This window comes from Mercenaria mercenaria, chromosome 16 (genome assembly GCF_021730395.1).
Source record: "Mercenaria mercenaria strain notata chromosome 16, MADL_Memer_1, whole genome shotgun sequence".
NCBI lineage: Eukaryota > Metazoa > Mollusca > Bivalvia > Venerida > Veneridae > Mercenaria > Mercenaria mercenaria.
Genome location: NC_069376.1, coordinates 36,535,028 through 36,555,391, shown reverse-complemented (window position 1 = coordinate 36,555,391; position 20,364 = coordinate 36,535,028). Strand labels below are relative to the sequence as shown.

Genomic DNA, 20,364 nt, shown 5'->3' with positions numbered 1-20,364 from the left:
CATTTGTTAGGTTTAAACTTGACACGGGTAGCCAGGTAAATGTGTTACCACACAGGGTATTTCAGAATCACGGAATAAGCACTGTCCTTGAAAAATCCAAAACCAAATTGCTTGCCTACAATGGAAACGAGTTAGATTTTATGGGATGCATTAAGCTACAATGCAATCACCCTGGCACTGGTTCAAGCAGTGATGTGCTGTTTCATTTTGTCAATACAAGGTCACCCCCATTATTAGGGCTCCAGTCCTGTACTTAATACAATTTGATTAAGCTCACTTACTCAGTGGAATCCCAGGTGAACCAGTCTGAGCTACATCTCACAAAAAGTTAGTCATGAAACAATATCTTGCAGTGTTTAAGGGTATTAGCAATCTCCCTGGGGCCATACCAAATTGATATGTCGTTCGTCGGAACTACCGCATCAATAATTTCATTCCCGAGAAAAAAAAATAAAAATCACCCGCCCGCACGTACATAAAAATCTCCGAAAAAAAATTTTTTTTCCCGATTACGCGGTCCGGAATAATAACGGCAAAGCAGGTTTTATCGCTGTTTTAATGCGTCAAAGTGCTATTGATCGGATTTCATGCATCCGTAATACATGTTACTGATGACCAAAACTCAAAAAGTCAGAAATTATGCTGTTGTTCATCATTTGTTTTAAATCTGGAGTGTCTGTGCTAGTGCCACACATGGCCTTCGATGTGTCGGTAGGTAATGAAGTAGGCACGTTCTACTTTTGTTCAATACAGTGAAAGGAACGAATCACGACTTGTAAGACGTGCACGGGGATGCAGTTAAAAATATTTGGAAATATTGTTCAGATATAGTTTTCAAACCATTTGTTATCAGTTGTTTAGTTCAGTATGTTATATCTAGAGCCCAAAGCTGAGGCCGACTACTATCTTAAAAAAATGTTTGTTCACAGATCCTGACCGACCTATCACATTGTCTAAGCCAAATCCTTTTGAACGTAACTTCTTTAGTACAGCAGTCAGATATTCTATCGAAACGCATTTAGTCAATTTAAAAATTGTTTAGCTTTTCAAATAAGTAGTGTAGATATAAAATATGTCCTTTTTGTAACCCCAATTTTGCCTGTTTGTCTATTACTTGGCTGTGAATTGATAGAACGAAAAAAAAACTGGAAAAAACAGACCTCCCCAGCTCTAAATTTCTAGTTCAGTCAAAGCAAAACAAACAACACTTTAAGGGTGGCCATATAACACTTTAAGGGTGACCATATTGGGATCATTCTTTGTCAGTCTTGTTATCATTTTTGCCTGAAATGAATCTCCACCACAAAAACATAAGCTAGCCGGATCTGTTAAGAAATTATTATGGGTTGGAGTTCCACTAGGGGCACAAAGTTGTTCATGTGCCGAAGCCATCTAACTGTGCTTCAGAAGAAATGTTATTCCACACATGTGCCTGTTTTGTCTTAAATAGGCAGGCCTTCAGATTAATGTAGAAAAATCAAAATTAAAGATAAGACACTCATCCCTTAGAAATTATAACTAAAAAAAAACAAAGTGATTCAGTGAGGTTTGGCAAGAATTTATTTGCAAAATCATTCATATAGTCTTTAAAACATAATAGAAAAGCTATATACTGTGTTACCCACACTGTAAATGTTTGATTTCTGTGTTATTTCTAAAGAAATGTTAACTTCATATATAATCATAACCGCCTCCTCAAGGGTCCAAGCTGGGAAAAAAATTAAAAAAAAAGCCCGCTCGCTCCATGTAAAATCTACCCGCCTCTGAAAAAATCAAAATTGAGAAAAAAAAAATAAAATAAAAATTTCGCTCGCCCGCTCCAATTTTGTTTGAAAATTTTCCGAAGAACTATTAATCAATTTGGTATGGCCTGGTGAATGTAAAATCCACCCTCCCCGAAAAATACCACTTGCATTTCATGATAAGGTTAAAGCTGATCTATCGAGAATGGAAGAGCTAGGTGTCATTCGCAAGGTAACTGAACCAACAGAGTGGGTCAGCTCCATGGTTGTCACAGAGAAAAGCAACGGGGACATATGAATTTGTTTGGACCCCCGGGACCTTAATAACGCCATTTTACGCCCTCATTATCCATTGAGGACACTTGATGACACATTGCCACAGTTGTCAGGTGCCAGATATTTTACAAAACTAGATGCCATATCTGGATACTGGGCCTTGAATCTTGCCCATGAGTGTTCCCTGCTCACATGCTTCGATTCCATATTCGGTCGGTACCTTGGCACCTTGTTTAGATATCTCAGGGTACCCTTTGGCCTCAAACTTAGTGGGAACTTGTTCGTTCGTAGAATGGATGAACTATTTGGAGATTTACGGGGCGTAGTTCTGATAGTAGACGACATCATTTGTTACGGAAAAACAAGACTCGAACACGATGAAAATCTTAAAGCAGTCCTACAAAGGTCCTTAGGGAATGCAATCAGATTTAATGAAAGCAAACTTGAGGTTGGGCTTTCCGAAGTAGGGTATTTCGGTCACTTGCTGACTGCAGATGGGTTGAAACCCGACCCGGCCAAGGTCATAGCAGTAGAAAGCATGCAGCCAACTTCGAATAAGGCAGAACTTGAGACCATATTAGGCATGCTGAATTATCTGTCCGGATTTGCTCTCAACCTTTCTCAGGTCACCGCTCCTATGAGGCAATTATTATCAGAAAATGTAGAGTTCTGCTGGCAAAAGCCACAAAGTGACGCATTCAAAACTATGAAACAAATAATTACCTCACCTGGTCTGGTACTTGCATACTGTGATCCCAGGAAGACCCTTACCCTCCAAGTTGATTCGAGCAAATATGGACTAGGAGCCGCGCTTAGCCGATGGCATATGCGTCCAAGCCATTAACCCCACAGGAGGTTAATTTTGCACAAACTGAAAAAGAAATGTTTGCGATACTGTTTGGGGCCAGGAGATTTCATCAGTTTGTTAATGGCCGAAAGGTTCTTGTGCAGTCAGACCAGCTCCCATTAATATCCATATTAAGGAAGCCCATCAGTGCCATTCCTGCAAGACTCCAAAGAAAGACTCTTCAGTTACGGTATGACCTTTACATTAAACACTACCCTTCAAAACAGGTCCTAGTCGCATACACTCTCAGTAGGATGATACATTTCCTGACTATTCTGCTGGGATGGACATGCAAGTGCATTTGGTCATCTCAAGTCTACCCATATTTGACAGGAAAATACAGGAAATCCAATCCCTTACTGATCAAGATGAAGAATTAGTGCTGTTGAAAAAACAATTCTTCATGGTTGGGTTGGCCTGATGTTCTGACCACATTCTTCCCTACTGGAATTATAGGGATGAGCTCACTATTGCTGAGGGTTTAGTTATGAAAGGCAATCAAATCATTATCCCCAGATCTCTTAGACCAGAAATGCTAAAACTGATACATCTTGGTCACATGGGAATAGAAAAATGCCACCGTAGAGCCAAAGATGTAATGTTTTGGCCCAGCATATCAGGCAGTATCAAAGACATGGTTACAAATTGTGAAATCTGTTTAAATCACAGATACTCCAACCCAAAAGAACCCTTAATCCCCACAGAGATTCCTGATTAGCCATGGCAAATTATAGGCACTGATTTATTCACCTGGGAAAACAAGAATTGCTTGATTGTAGTTGATTACTACAGCAAGTATTTTGAGGTCAAACAAATCAATAGCATGAACAGTACAGCAGTCATTAACGAGATAAAAGGGATAATGGCCAGATGGGGAATAAGTGAAAAGGTCATTTCAGATAATGGGCCTTGTTACAGGTCCCAAGAATTTGCTGAGTTTGCCAAAAACTGGCATTTCAAACATGAAACCATCAGTCCTTACCACAGCCAGTCCAATGGTCTTGCGGAGAAATATGTCTCAGTTTGCAAGAGAATACTAACTAAGTCCAAAGAGAGCAAAAGTGATCCATTAATTGGGATTCTTGAATACCGAAATTCCCCCTTAGAGTCCGGTTACTCGAATGCACAGTTGGCAACGGGACGGCAACTGCGCTCATTCCTCCCAACCTCTAGAGAGAAATTGCAGCCAACACTAGTACCCCCTAACTTGGTCCAGGAAAACATAAGGCTGTGCAAAGAAAAAGACAAGTCATATTATGACAGACAGTCAAAACCATTAGAGCCCTTAGAAATAGGTCAGAGAGCTAGAATACAGCAGCCTGATAAATCTTGGGAACCAGTCACAGTCATTAAAAGCTCAATGAAAGGTCATATACAGTCCAATCCCCTGATGGCACATGGTACACAAGAAACCACCGTGACCTCTTAGGTACAAAGGAAACCACCAAAAGTGCTTGCATCTCAGATCCTTTCTCCATTATCAAGTTATTGTGAAGACCTCCTTGATGCAGATATCAAACAGGCAGTTCCACTCTCACAAAGAGCAAATACCACCCAAGATTCTAATGGCTACATGTATGTGACAAGGTCAGACAGGGCTGTGAAACCCAAAGTAATTGCATCCATGTAATTCTTAAAGGAAGTGTCAATTAGCTTAATGCAAAATTTAATGTGAGAACATGTGGTGAACTGTGGAAATCTTACATCAGATGCCAGGAATAATATGTGAATGGAACTATTTCCTGTCCAGTAAAAACTACAACAATGGGGAAGACAGATACTAACGACAGCGTGGTTTTTTTGAAGGAGTGAACTAAACAGAAGGTCAAATTGCTCCAGGTTATTGTACACAGTATATTGACTTACATGATGATCTTGTATATGATATCTTTCTTAAATACTTATAATTTGTGCATGTATAAAAGAAAGGAGATGTAACATGATATGCTTAGATAGCATTTCTACAGAGGTAGCCTCCCTTATCTTGTATATAATACCCAGGCACTAGCTCACTGCAGCTCAGTCAGTAGGCATCAGTCATAGTAAATAAAGTAGTTAGAATACCAGTGTTGTCATTCTATATTAAGTCTTACATCATATCATTACACTGACAAAGTAAGATAATAATGATACGTCATGGATCTATTTCATGAAAATATACATGAATATCTCCTTAACATATTACTTCATGTTGTTTGTGTATACGAATTACTTACATTTGCTTGATTGTGTACATTTTGTATTGTCACTTTTAATTGTAAAAGCAAAGAGCTCAACAACTTTTTTATACCCATCCAAACAAAGCGCCTGCACAAGATCAGCACCTTTTATTGCTAGTGAAATTTGTACATTTATCAAATTTATATAGTAAAACTTATTATTAGATTCCGGTGAAGTTTGTACTGAATGTATATAAAACGTATACCTTTACAACTGTGTTCAATTATTTATCTTACTTACAAGATGATTTGTTGCACTTCTTTTCGAACATCCTTCGCCCGTAATGAAATATTCAACACCACTTGCCGCTGGTCGTTTTAAGTCGCAGTTTAGGATATGTGCAAGTCATATTTTGTAAGGTATGGGTTATAACGCTTTGACTTACATTTAGAAAAGGTGTTTCTTATATAATCTTATAAATTATGTAAATTAAACCATTATAACACGAGGAAATCAAATTTGTTTTTAAAAAGGTTTGAAATTATGCAATTACATTTAAAGAATGTTAACCCCCACATAATTATTCGATCTGTCACTATAAAAACAATAGCTACAACATATTATTCCAATTCAGCTGTGGATTTTATTCTGAAGTATTAAAAGAGGGTAACCAAACTGAAGTTTAAGACCAACAATTTTCTTACTTTATGTTTGTGACCATCGAAGATTTGCCATCAGTGGGAAAAGCCGCTCCTTAAGAATATAAGTTCATTTTATGATTAAGCTTTCATAGTGTACTGAAATCTATTTTTGACTAATGAAAAGGTTCACATCTATAAAGCAATTTTCTGAAATCGGTGTAAGGTCGTTTCTTTGATCTCTTGCAAACCTGCAACTGACCAGACAATGGCCAAAAGCTTACCTGGTGAATTAAACAAAAACTACCACAATTGAAACTTACGACTTTAAACTGCTTTAAAATTAAGATATTCTTCTAATGAATTGTTGTTATCTTTTACAAGTCTTTTGTAAGCTCAATGTATCCTGTATAATGAATGGTATCGATAAAAATTAAGAATATTGGAATCACACTTCAGTTAATATGAATATACGGTTCCACGCATTTAGTGCTTTATAAAGAAATATCTTTGAAGCCCGTCGTGACTTAATAAATCATCTACGTGTTAGACAGGGCAACTTCAGAAGTAATTATTTTATAATGATAAATATCATGAAACATTTCCCGTGTATAAAGTATAATATTTACAAACAGGAGTCGCCAGATATGAAAAATAGCCACCAGAATACATTTATAAACAAGAGTTTTGATAATTTAATATCTTACTTTTGACTTGAAACTTTAATGTATGCTTGTTCTGACGTAATATCAATAAGTAACACTCGAGATGAATCTTTAAGTTTGTCCTCCTTTATTTTTAAGTTTGTTGTAAAAAAAATCAGTTTTAGCATTATGTTGGACAGGAGGTTAACTAGAAAAACAGTTAAATGGTTATAATCAAAGAACGTCTCAAAATTATCTTTAATGACAGCTCTATCCTAACATTAGGTAAACTATTAAACGTGCATGGTTTTAGCCATATCAAGATCAATTATTGAAATTCAAACACTCCATTAAGACCATCAAGTCATATTTCTAAAAGACAAAACTCAATGTAATGTTTAATATCGAGCAAGCTCACGTATGGAGCATGGTATATAAATCTCTCAGACACTACGTTTTGGATAATTAGATACTGCAGAAGAAACCTTACCGTGGTGTTGTAATTCTTTTATTCTAACTTGTGATCTGCATTTGAGCATACGAGTGGAAGGATTAAAAATAAAGAATTATACTGAATGAGCGCTTTCGATAATGAAAGAATATCAAACAGCTAGTGAACACTGCCAGTATGTCTCTCCAGCCGTCCGTTCACCAGTGAATAAATCACTCATTCAGATGAAATGTGTAATACATGTCTTTGTGTCGGCCTACATCTCACTCTACACACTATATTTGTTGTCTGTTTTTCGTCCGGTCGTCATTCACTTTACTAGACATTAAGCCAGTCTGGTAACAGAACTGTTTTTATGCTAGGGTTTTGCCAGATTGCTTACTTGACAGCGTATAGGACGTCCATTTTGCTAGACAACTGCAAACTATCCTGTCAGTCTATCCAACTGGCACGAGACCAGAAAAAACACTGTTCATGATATACCCTACACATCGGTATTCTATAACAACCATGGTCATGAACAGGAAAATGTTCTAACCCATGTCAATCGTGCATTTCTCTGCTAAAACGCGCAGTTCGGTAAAAAGGTACGTGCACCAGTTCCATTGTCTCAATAGTTTATATTGCAGGGCACACCACATATTTTATGCTTTCGTCAACGTTACAGAAAAAGCTTGGATGAACTTTCCTAATTACAGTAACTTCCGGTCTAGAAAATACGGTCGTGTGCACAGGTTAGGCGAATGTAAACAACTCGAAATGATGAATGAAAGTCAGCTTAGAAATTAATTTGAATTTGAACTCAAGCGGTACACATTTGTATTGTTTACTTAAAGGCAAAGAAAATCTTCTATATAAGTGACCCCCCCCCCCCAATACCAGACTTTTTAATCCCCAATATACAAGATCCTGTCTGGTCCACTCTGATAAGGGTCCATAAAACCCCGGTAGACTTGACATGTAGCCTAATTATTGTCAGAGAATCATAAATTTTATTGCCTACAGATAAATTGGTTATTTCCTGTGCATTTTATTGATTGGAGTGCTGTTTTTTTTTTTTTTTTTTTTTTTTTTCAGAATGTACACAAAATCATTTTAATTGATAATATAATTTTGATTGCTCAGTCATGTTGAATAATTTTCCGGCCAATTGAATTATAACTCTTATAGCAAAGCAATTCTCACTGACCTCAACAATAAAATAATTATTTAAAACTTAATATTTATTTAAAGAGAAATTACAAGTTTGTTTATTCAATAATTATGATCTTTTTATCAAAAGTAACAAAATAAAACCAGAAAAAGATAATTGCTGAATTTTATTAGAAATTATTTAAAGAAGCGTTCAGTTGCATTTTTAATAGATAAAAAAGGAATATGGACAGAAGGATTTTATATATTAAAATGCATAATTCCCCTTGTGTTGTCTAAATAATGTTTTTTTTTTATGTATAATAAATCCAGCAATAAAGATATATCATTGTTCAAAATACACATAATTTATTATTTCTAAAAGCTATGTGCCTGAATGCATTTTTTATATTTTTGATAAAAAACAGCAATGATGAGATGTAATTGTTAGAAAACTTGATTTATTTAAAATATAATAAAAACACTGTTGTATCTTATCACTTTGTTTATTTAGCCCTATTTCAATCAAGCTTTCTAAACTCGTTATAAAGGTGAGAACTGATTTGCTATAAAGGTGAGAAATATCACCTGCAATTTATTTACTGCACGGTAGCTATACAGTAGCTTATTATGATAAACAGAAGCAAGTCTATCAGTGGTCCAGGCTTGTGTATTGGCCATTACCACCAATACGCAGACCTTATCATTCCCATAGGCCACATACCAGGCATACCAGAATCAGTGTCTTTAAAGCTAATCAGATTAATGTTGTTATTTTGGCCGGAACTACATTAGGGAAATTCAGTTTCGTTGATGAAAATATATTAAACTACTTGGAGTGTCTCTGTGATCAGAAATATTAAGACAGTATGACAGATGCAATATGAAGGTTAATTACCAATTGTTGTTAATATGTATAAAACCCATTTCCCTGACTGCGCGTTTTATGTGAGAAATGCGCGATTGGAATGGGTTAGTTCTTTTCCCGTTCATGACCATGTTTCTTATAGAATATCTATGCGTATGCTATAACATGTACAGTGACATTTTCTGTCTGGTGCCATGCAGTGATCTATCTAGTCTATCACTAGGTTTTAGAGATAACCAACTGTCTGTAACTTTACTATTCAGTCGATTCGCTTAGGTTTAAAGATAAGGGTAGAATCCCTGGGAGCACAGAACAATAAAGCAATGCAAGTAATACAAATGTGTCGTTCGCTTTAGTAGAATACATACAGTACTCGTTCAAGCCTAACGAGGATGAGAATGGGCATCCTGGTATGACTTCATCGATGAATCAATGAATAAATGTATGTAAATATCGATCAAAACATAAGTTTTTATTGTCAAAATTAACACACAAATAAGATTACACCAAAAGCTGCTTTCAGAAAATACAAGTAATTTATTTCCTGTTTTTCGAACCACGGAGTCTATTCACAATATCAGTATAATATAACTCTTCTTAAGCCGATGCTTTGTGGACATGAGGATGATGCATATTCCATTACTCAGTCTAGTCTGCGTTACTTTACTTATGCGATTTGTGCTTCCAACGAATCTTTAATAGAGTTTGATAGAACTTCATTTCACAAACAGAAATATACATGAGTGGTTTCAATACAGTTCAAACTTTTGTCCAGTCTTCCTTTCTAGCTGCTTGAGAACATTAGACAGTGTAAGTGTGTAATATATGCGACCGTTTTGCCCAATGCCGTCACCAATTACCATTCCAATCGCGTGGACAAAAGTGCCATCTGGATCGTCTACACAAACGATTGCTCCACTGTCGCCAGGCTCTGCAAATTTACCATCTTCATCTTTAATCTGTATAAGTATCTGTTGGCAGTTCTTGTTTCCGGTTTTAAATTCTGCTATTTCAATTAGACCTCTACCTGGTCTTGATGATGCTCCCCAAATATGAACTTTTCGACCTTCTTTAATTAACTTGTCTTCGCCTTCATATTCATGCAATTTGCCTTCCATCAGTTTTCCTGTTGAATCCCTAAATGCAGAGCTGCAAACATGCTCTTTATGGAAAAGTTCAGCTGCTGCTATATCGAGATCGCCTGCTTCTTCTTTAAGAGTTGCTTGGAGAACTTTGCAAACTTTTCTTTTGTCTTCAAAATACAGCTCCCTGCCACATTTCGCAACATGTTTTGAAAGTAGAATACAAATTACACGGCCCATTTTTGCAAAAGCATCCAAGTGTTCCGTATCCCGGTACAGGCTCTAGCTTATCTCCGACATGCATTAGATTATGTATTTCTTTTGGAACTTGTACAATTTCGTATACCACATCTTCTTGTCTCAAAAGCGTTTCAATTTTATTTTCAACTTTCTTGTCGTCGTTCAAGTCTTCTGATAAAAAGATCAACAATTTGCCAGATCGGTATCCCATGCCTGTTACAGACCCACTAAGGGAGAATAGTTCATTGGAAAGCTACAATTACAAAAAAAAACTTTTTATTTTATGCTTTTCAATGAAATACTGAAATTTATCAGTGAAATAAAATTGATATTTTCACTGTTTCAAATAGTGAAAATATCATTTTTGTTTTTTAATGGTACGGAACAAGACTTGAATGCGAAAGAATATGAATTAGAAATGTATAATAGAAAACTCCGTGCAAAATATACTACAATAAAGATATTGATGTATATAAATATTAATAGGATCATAAAGATATACGTTCCATCATTATAGAATCTAAATTAAGTCTGTAAACGTCTTAGAACTATTTAAAAGTAACTGTTATACACTATAAACGTAGTGACGTGATGAAATTATGACGTCATGGTTCGATACACGTGACGCTGCGCTGGTAAATTGGATATAATTTGTTTAAAACCATTAGAAATACATATAGTAAAAAGAAAATTGGTTTGTTTCCATGTAAGATCGAAATATATGAACACCTTAACTTACATTTAATTATAGTGTTCACTCGGTGAAATATATTTCGATCTTACACAGAAACGAACAAATATCATCTACAGGATGTTATACATCATCGTTAGTGTTAACACGAAACATGGTGTAATGTACAAAAATAGTAAGTAACATAGATAAATTTCATTCATCGGTACAATTTATATTTTACGTAACCAATATTAAAAAAAAAACACTTTTCATTGAGTTTTTAAATAAAGTCATGTGAAAATGAATCTTTTTTCTTCTTCAATAAAGTGCTGTAAATATTTAAATAAATGTATACCTGCTCACTGAGTCTCTTTGGTTGATGATCTATGAAATGTGGTTGCTGGTTTTCCGGAATATTAGTCATTGCATACAATGCAAGCATTGATTTCAATAGTCTATCAATTGCTTCTTTGTCTACCCTCTCAAGAAAACCAACATTATCGAGTGCTGAAATTATTCATATGAAGAATTACTTCAGTCGTTTGATAAAACAATGTAAATATTTCAAAAGGGAAATTGAGGGACCAGTATAATACCTTTAATATTCAATTAAGAAATGAAATATTTTTTTCGGTGTTCATGCGAAATGAACGACAGAACTGGATCGGCAAATCTATGAATCGCTCTAGTTTGCCGATCCTATTCTGGTGTTCATTTCACACGAACTCCGGAAATAATTAAATACATTTTTTATATTTACATTACATTTCCTTTCCATTGGTAAATAAGATTATATTATAAATTTCACATTTTGTTTTATTTAACATTCTAATATGCTTGTCTCTGTTATAGGCTGTACCCCACAAAATCTGGCTGTTCTTTATTTCATATAAAATCCACTAACTTCATAACGATTTTTCGACATTTTCTAGCATATCAGATTTTCAGGGACATATTCCCCATAAAGAACTATATCGCTATTTTAGAAAAACAAAAAGAAAAGGGGGTGTTAACTTTTATATAAGAAAACTACATTTAGTTAAATATAACCCGCTGAATTTACTACTTTCCGCTTCTTTCAATTTCTCTTTTCGAGACATCAAATTCTTACGCCGCCATTTTGACCTAGCATGCGATAGGAACATGCCGATTTCGATAGAACTCAAAGTGATACATACTGAAACGCGGTGGGGTAAAAGTAAGCACGTTGCTGTTGAGAAAAGGCACTATGAAAGGAAAAAAAGATTGGCACTATTTATATTTGGACTACTTGTGACCAGCGGAGGCTTACATTCTATTTGGTAGTGATCAGCCTTAAAACACGCTTACGCTATAATGACGTCACCTTAACGTGCGCTGACGTCAAAGTTTTTGTTGCGACCAAGAAATAGCGCTACAATATTTTGTCTGCTGTTTCAGATAAAAGGCATATTAGAATTGAAATAATTTATAGCTAAACCTTGTTTTAACACTATTTATACACTCGGGCGGTAATACGTCGTACAAATAATATCACTCGGGCTGCGCCCTCGTGAAATTATTACGCCCAACGTATAACCACCCATAGTGTATAAATAGTGTTAAAGCACACTTTTGCTATAAATTATTTCTTAATTAAAATCAGCTTTCCGGCCATTCTGTTCACCAATCGGAACAACAGTTACGTCTCTCCCTGACTATGCGCGGACGTAGTCAAAACAGCGGCCCTTTATCACTAAGCAGCATTGACGTTACGTTGGCGCCTTTCCTTATGCTGTCCATACAAAATGAACGTCATAATTTTCAATGGAAAATAAATTGGGCGAATGCAAATATTACCGCATACATATTACTAAAAATGCTTTCAGAGATGAATTGAATGTCTCGAATAAAAACATAATGACGGGCTGGAATGCAAGCAGCCAGAAATTGTTTTCGAGCATAACTAACTTTAATGTGACACCAACCTTCAAGTTTTTACTTTAATTGTTAGTAACCGGAGCTTTTAAATGAATGTTCGGCAAATATTATCATAAAATATTCCATTTTGATTGATTTCAACTCAAAGTCGCACGATAAAAAGCAAGTACATATTTTAATAAATTTCTGATTTTCAAGAAACATATTCTAGAACGAATTACATTCTGGACTTATGTAGCTATAATTATTTTTTATTATCATTCTCTTGTAGGTGCTTCACATCCCGGAATTTCTTTCGTATATATATGATCGACTGCTTTGAACTATTGGCTCGTTTCGTTCATTTTGAAATTTGTCGTCTTTGCTCTTCATTTTCTACATTCATTAAATGTTGATACATCTCACTATGTGGATACGTTTTTCCAGCTTGTTCGCTTTCCTTTGCTTGTACATCATTTATATCGCTGTCAGATTCAACATGTTTTGCAGGAATGTTCTCTTCTTTATTTGCTGTTTTTGTTCCGGTACTTTGAGTTTCTCCTTCTACAGTTCCATCTGATGAAGTATGTCTTAGCGAATACAGAAACGCGTATATTTCTTTCATTGGTTTAAGAACAAAGTTTTCCAGTAGATTGCAAGTGTCTGTTCTAACACACTCTTTTGTGCTAAAGATAACATCGTTTTTGTTTTCTTTTTAATCTGTTTGACGGCTTGTAAGCAAGACAAATAAACATGAATCATTCTGTATTTCACATATTTCGTTGCAATGGCACGCATCAAGAAGAAAGACGGATACTGCATTAATTTGTTTCGGCTTTTGGTCTAAAAATGAGCTGACGTTTTCAACTGATGCAGTTTGTACTGGAATTAAACCATCATCTTCTTTGACCAATTCACTTATTTCCACAGGGAAAGTCCTGTCCGTCTGTTTCTTACAGATACGTAGAGAAACATGATCATATGTCGATACCTCATCTTCCTGCATAACAAAACCACTAACGAAATCTCTGTAGCTGTTATAGATATCCAAACTGTTACTCTGTGCATAATTCATTCGAGGGAAAGATGCACAAGGGACATCGTATGACAGGAAATCCATCTTTTTAATTGTTTTTCAATCAAAAGCAGTTTTAATTATTATATGGTGTCCTTACCATGACTAAAAATGTCACATTATAAAATATTTTCGAACTGAAGTGTGTGTATCCTGTTACCAGTATTTATTGTAAACAGAAAACAAAATTCCATTGCTATTGTCCGTACGTATTTACCTGGCACTCCTTTATATTCCGTTTGTTAACGTAAATCATTTTTTTCAGAGGCCACACCTTAATATCGATGTCATAACTAAACCGAATTTACGTCGCATTCACAGATAGCTTTGTGAAAAAAGCGTTCCGTTACCAGTCTTTGGATTGTGGGTTCAAGTCTTATGTCAGACCCTGTCATATTTTGTTTTTCTGTAAACTCAACATGCAGCAAGGTTGCTGCCGATACCTTCAGCACAGTTGAATGAAATGTATTTCGTTTGTTTTGTATTATTTATATGAATTAATATGACAGAAAAGAGAAATAATAAAAATACGAGGGGTGTTCAATAAATACCAGGAAAAGTGTTGTAATTTCCTCATGTGTCAGAAAAATCAATGACACTGTTTCATAAACTGAATGTAGATTAGGAAATACTTAGTTGATATGTCAAAATCATATTTTCAGCGGACAATTGATAAGTGAATGCTAGTCCCCATGGCAACTTCATGTTATGTAATCCAGTCCAATTTTATGTTGTTTTTTTTTTATTATTATTATTTTGCATTCGCTAAAACATCACTTGCCATTTACTTATTTTTTCAAGCTACCTTTTCTTATATCGGTGGAATATTAAGGTGAAATGTAAGCGTTACGCCAACTTCGTTAAATTATAAATGTGATATCATTGAAATGTTTGGTAGGCATATTTCTTTGGTCATCGCTTGAAAATCAGTGTTGAACGCAGCCATAAGGTAATTGTGTTTTGAATAAAGAATATCATGCTATGCTGCAAAAGTTTTAAGAGTCAATGCCTCGAAGCAAACAATACTTTATTAATGGTACGGGAAGTTTAAAAGTGGCATGGAGAATATTGCTGACGAGTGCGGTGTTGACGTCAAAAGACAATGACGTTCGGTCACGTTTTTGAATTTTATCACTGTACAATGTCCTGTCGCAGAAAGGTTTAGGAAATGCATTTATTGGCAAGAAACACAAAACCACTTGTAATTACGAGTTATTTTGATTAATTGTGTGTGATATGACAGCGTTATAATGACGTTGGGTCTATTCAGACGTAGTGTCGTTGCCATAGAGACGATGAAGAAATAACGTGCGTGTTCTGAAATTTGTTCTTTAAATATTTACATGTAATAATGTTCTTATCAGTCCTATATCAATTTTAATTTAAGCAATATAGGACCAGAAATTATGATATTACAGCACTTTTCTTGGTACCTTTTGAACGCCCCTCGTACTGTTACAAGCAAAAAATATACAACACAAAAATGTGAAAATAATAATTAAAAAGAAAAGAAATATCGGTAAAAATGCACTATAAATAAAGCAAAACTGGTTCCAAACTGAATTAAAATTTATGAATCAGATCTCACCACTACGGGGTGTCAGCTATTAATGATATACTTTAAATATTTTCCGTATTGCGTAAAATAAAGAAACCGTCCGAAAATATTGGGCCAGGCTTAGATAAATGTGTGCCAGATAAATACTTACATACAATATTGGTTTTATTACAAAGTAAAAACTGAAACTATACACGGATATTGGATTACATATCTGACAGCAATCAAATATTAGTTCACCGTCAACAATAGGCATAAGCTTTTTATAGCTACTAAATTTTAAAATTATGGCCCCCTCTGACGAACCGTTTACACGATTCAAAAGGCAATCCTTTTAGTGATCATTATAATAATTGAAAGTAATGAATAGTGTCTATTTCAATTTTTTTCTGTATTCCAATATGTTATTGCGCAGTAAGCAAGACAGTTTGATTTAAAGGGACATCCAGACTTTGCGGGCTAAAATGATCTTTCTTTAAAATTGAAGTATTGTCATATTATGAACATTAGAACACGAGTTTTTGTTTCCAAACTGTCTTATTAAAATTGGTTTTAAACTATTTTTAAAAATGCGAAACCAAGAAAAATAATATTCGAGTAGAGAATCGAACTCGGGCAGCCTCATGATAAAAACTTTCCTACCTTCTTGACTATTAAACAACACAGGTACTCAAACTTCAAGACCGTTTAATGTAAAGCTTCCTAGTTACGGCAGTTTACCTCCGGTACCGGGCTTTACAAACGCTTTTCAATTTCGAATAGAAGACATACTTTAAAACAACTAAATCTCATGTATTTCCATAACATTTAATCTGTCAGTAACCAAGTTTCAAAGTCTTCTTAGGAAATACAACAATAATTTCCTGACATGTAAAAAAATTCTTCTTCTTGGTTCTCGTACGATCTCGATGTCTGTGCTTTAAAGCAACGTTTCAAAATCATTTGAAGACCTTATTGTCGTAAAATTGGTTGAACTGTGAATGTATAGGTACATTATATTCTTGTCATCAAAAGTCCACTCTTTTTAGAGTAGGTAAGCTCGAAGATAGAAACTCACATTTTCAGAAAAGACAACACTCGAGCTTATATTGAATTTCGAACCAGCTTCTTCAGCTTGCATTGAATTCAAACAAGAAGTATCTTTCAAAAAAGATACACAGCCACATTAGTCAATGTGCACTTTTAGCTACGAAGCGTGCATTCACTCTGCACTTTTACATACGATCGGGTATTTATAAAGCAAAATAAAATGTAGTTTTTAAAGTAAAGTAAAATTTGTATGTAGAACATATTTTACAGAACACATATTTTACATCATAATTATATTAATCATAATCTATGAAACTTTGACATAAAATAAGACTAAAAAAGGGTGGGGGCCGAAAAGTGGGGGACGAAAATGACCAATTTGAAATTGTCAAGGGATACCAAATGACCAAAATGAGGACGAGTTGACTGGGTGACGAGTTGACTAAGGGCGAGTTGACTGTAAATCGTTTACGAGAGATCACTCCGTATCAGAATGTTTGTAGTAGAACTCTGCCACAGTTTCTTTCATACGAGGGGCGAAAACTATTTTCACAGGAGTCTTGCAACGGATTATACTGTCTAACAATACAGCTCAGAGCACCTGCACACCCATTAAGAAAATATTATCTATTCCATTCGAAACCTGTGGAATGTTTCATCCACCAATCGAAATGTACAATTTTAATCAGCTGTTAAATGACCTTCATCCCAGATATTTACAGGAAGTAAAGGTTAAATCAATACAGAGAAAATGGTAAGAGTAGATTTCCCGGAAGCACAGAGCACCCCAGACACAGCCATAGAACCCTTATAATAATAATAATAATAATAACGTTCAAATAATGATAATAATAATAATATTATCTTTATTTAAAGAGGATAACATATTTGGCAATAGCCAGTGGTCCTCTAACTTAATAATGTAAAAAATCATCCTAAGTACGTAACACAGACAGTGAAGTGAAAGACATGAATCAAAATAACATATTATGAACAAAGTAATTCTTAGTGGTATAAACAGTATATAATACAATGAACAGATATTAAAATAAGATAAAATTATGTACAAGTGTTGAAAGAATAAATGTCATTTGTAATCCGCGCACCAAAACCTAAAAAAAATATGTGAGAAAAGTACGGGAAAGCGCTGGATTACTATACCTTTAAAGAAATATTATTGTTATTATGTCACACATGCAATAACAGAAAATTAGATGAGAAGAGAATAAAACGAAAATAATGCCACGAAGTAAACTAAGTAAAAAAACAATCAAAAAGATGTGTAGAGAATAATGATTTTTCATAATTGTATTTAAGAATGACTTTTCGTATAACTTACAATGTCTGAGAACTCATGAGTGGGAAGAATGAACAATATACACAAATAAAAGATATTGTGGATGGTGGTGGTCAGAAAAATTGAATGCATAAATCAGAGAAACAAACAGTCATGACCGCACTCTTCCCCTTAAGGCTATCTTACCCGTATTGCCGGATACCAGTTATTCGGAACTACGCAAAGAGTTGATTAACTTTTAGAGAGTTACATTTTGACATTTTAGAAAACTTAGGAGAACAAATGTATATGTTAAGAATTTTGAACACTTAAATGTCTTCACAGTAAAATTTCCCCATCAAGTCTAGTATTTTGAATCGAAATACCAAACATGGTGTATTTTTGTTTACATTGATGGTACTTACATTTTGAATTCTGAAATAAAATACAATTATTATGTTTATATACAATTATTATATAAATTAAATCCGATTTACTTACGTGCCTGAGAGAATACCCGGCTTGCAACATGCCGATAGCGCGCCCGCGCTCTTAAAACTGAGAGAATTTCCAGCTTGCAACATGCTGACTGCGCGACCGCGCTCTTTATCCTGTACCCATTACAATTATATAGCTATTTTTTGCCAGTGTGAGTAGAATTCAAGAATAACTAAATGAAAATAAAAATCGATATTTTTGCTTACCAAGGTGGCAGGGGAGCGGTTTCGTAGTTTGGCCCCTGTCGATTTTCTGTATAAACAGGACAGGGTAGATATAAAGGCATATCTATCTTACTGGTTATTTATCATTATTAATTCTTTAATATATCTGGGGAATGAGGAGCGGTTAATGATTCTACATGGCGGGTGTTTTAAAATTCCTAGCTCCGTACTTCCGGTTGAGGCTAAAACTAAAACATCAGAACAAAAAGTCAGCCAGACGCTCGGCTGTTATCCATCCACTTTTTTTCAAGTGAAAATTAGGGAAATAAAGTGGTGGTTGGGAGACACATTCCACACCACCTTGGTATGCATCGATGTTCGCACTATACATAAATGCTACGAAATTGGATTTAAAAATACAAAATGGATGAATGGCAGAGTTCAAAGTGAGGCCCGGTTAGGCTAATATTGGTCTATAAAATTTGGGTGATTTGGCCAATTTTCACTACATCTGGCATGGAAAGCGACAGGTGCATAGGACCGGAGAGTTGTCTTTATGCAGTCTATAGTATCTGCAATAGTCCATAGTAGTTTCAAAGAGAAATAAGCAAAAACGAGATTTCTATGGATATTTCAACACTGGTACCCACACGTCAATGTGGAATTCGCAAATCTGCACTCCCCTGCCACCTTAAGGAAAATAGACAAATTTTCAAACCACTCAAATATTGACTTTTTGCATGTATTTAAATCCATTACGGAATGAATTGTAACCTATAGTGGTTTTTATTCATTCCTGATTACTAAATTCGGCCTAGCGAGTCCCAAAATGGCAGTAGGTGGCCATATAATAATGAAGCTAAGGACCCCCAGCCAGTAGGATTCGTATCATAAAACGGCCAAAAGAAGAAATTAGTGCCTTAATAATGACTATTCATGCCATTTTGTTTAAAAGCAACACATGTGTCTATATCTAGCAATGCCATTAAGCTATATAGTGGCTGGGGTGGCCCCAAAGGATGGATGGGTGGCCTTTAAAGGGTGTCCCGATAGGATAAGTACGGTAATCTGCATTTGTATACCAAAATTGTGTTAAAAGTACATGGTTTTAACATTTGAAAGGCTTTAAAATGTAAATATCATGTGAAATTAACTTTAAAGGCAGTAAATAGTTTTTCGGGGTTACTTTGATTCAGAATGCAAATTTTGGCTGATTTTTGCGTGGAGGGGTGGGCACTTTTGTTGGCTTATTCACCGGCTATCTTGCAAGGTAGGCAACACTTTTTGTTCAGTTGATATCACTATAAGTGTCTTAGGATTCAGGACAGGTTACATTTTATTTTATTTAAACATCTTAAAAACTTAAGGTGGCAGGGGAGCGGTTTCGTAGTTTGGCCCCTGTCGATTTTCTGTATAAACAGGACAGAGTAGATATAAAGGCATATCTATCTTACTGGTTATTTATCATTATTAATTCTTTAATATATCTGGGGAATGAGGAACGGTTAATGATTCTACATGGCGGGTGTTTTAAAATTCCTAGCTCCGTACTTCCGGTTGAGGCTAAAACTAAAACATCAGAACAAAAAGTCGGCCAGACGCTCGGCTGTTATCCATCCACTTTTTTCAAGTGAAAATTAGGGAAATAAAGTGGTGGTTGGGAGACACATTCCACACCACCTGGGTATGCATCTATGTTCGCACTATACATAAATGCTACGAAATTGGATTTAAAAATACAAAATGGATGAATGGCAGAGTTCAAAGTGAGGCCCGGTTAGGCTAATTTTGGTCTATAAAATTTGGGTGATTTGGCCAATTTTCACTACATCTGGCATGGAAAGCGACAGGTGCATAGGACCGGAGAGTTGTCTTTATGTAGTCTATAGTATCTGCAATAGTCCATAGTAGTTTCAAAGAGAAATAAGCAAAAACGAGATTTCTATGGATATTTCAACACTGGTACCCACACGTCAATGTGGAATTCGCAAATCTGCACTCCCCTGCCACCCAACATTTCCTCTTCACTGCGGGGAATCACATGATCAAAATAATCTCTAAACCAAAATAAATTTAGAAATAATATGGGATAATATTGAAGAATCTTTTGCTAAAAATCTAAAATATAGCCTAT

The 20,364-nt window shown here is 35.2% G+C and overlaps 2 protein-coding genes across 2 annotated transcripts; one reads left to right on the top strand and one right to left on the bottom strand.

Annotated features, from left to right (window-relative positions):
- Positions 1–3,727: 3,727 nt before the first annotated feature.
- LOC128549302 (uncharacterized protein K02A2.6-like) lies at positions 3,728–4,294 on the top strand. Its single transcript, XM_053525876.1, has one exon. The coding sequence runs from the start codon at positions 3,728–3,730 to the stop codon at positions 4,292–4,294; it is 567 nt and encodes a 188-aa protein (XP_053381851.1).
- Positions 4,295–9,210: 4,916 nt separating this feature from the next.
- On the bottom strand, positions 9,211–11,258 carry LOC123540498 (uncharacterized). The gene is made up of 2 exons (XM_045325578.2): positions 11,108–11,258; positions 9,211–10,332 (listed from the first exon to the last, which is right to left on the bottom strand). Exon 2 carries the CDS (start codon positions 10,077–10,079, stop codon positions 9,507–9,509), a length of 573 nt encoding a protein of 190 aa, XP_045181513.2. The 5' UTR covers positions 10,080–10,332; positions 11,108–11,258; the 3' UTR covers positions 9,211–9,506.
- Between the last annotated feature and the right edge of the window lie 9,106 nt (positions 11,259–20,364).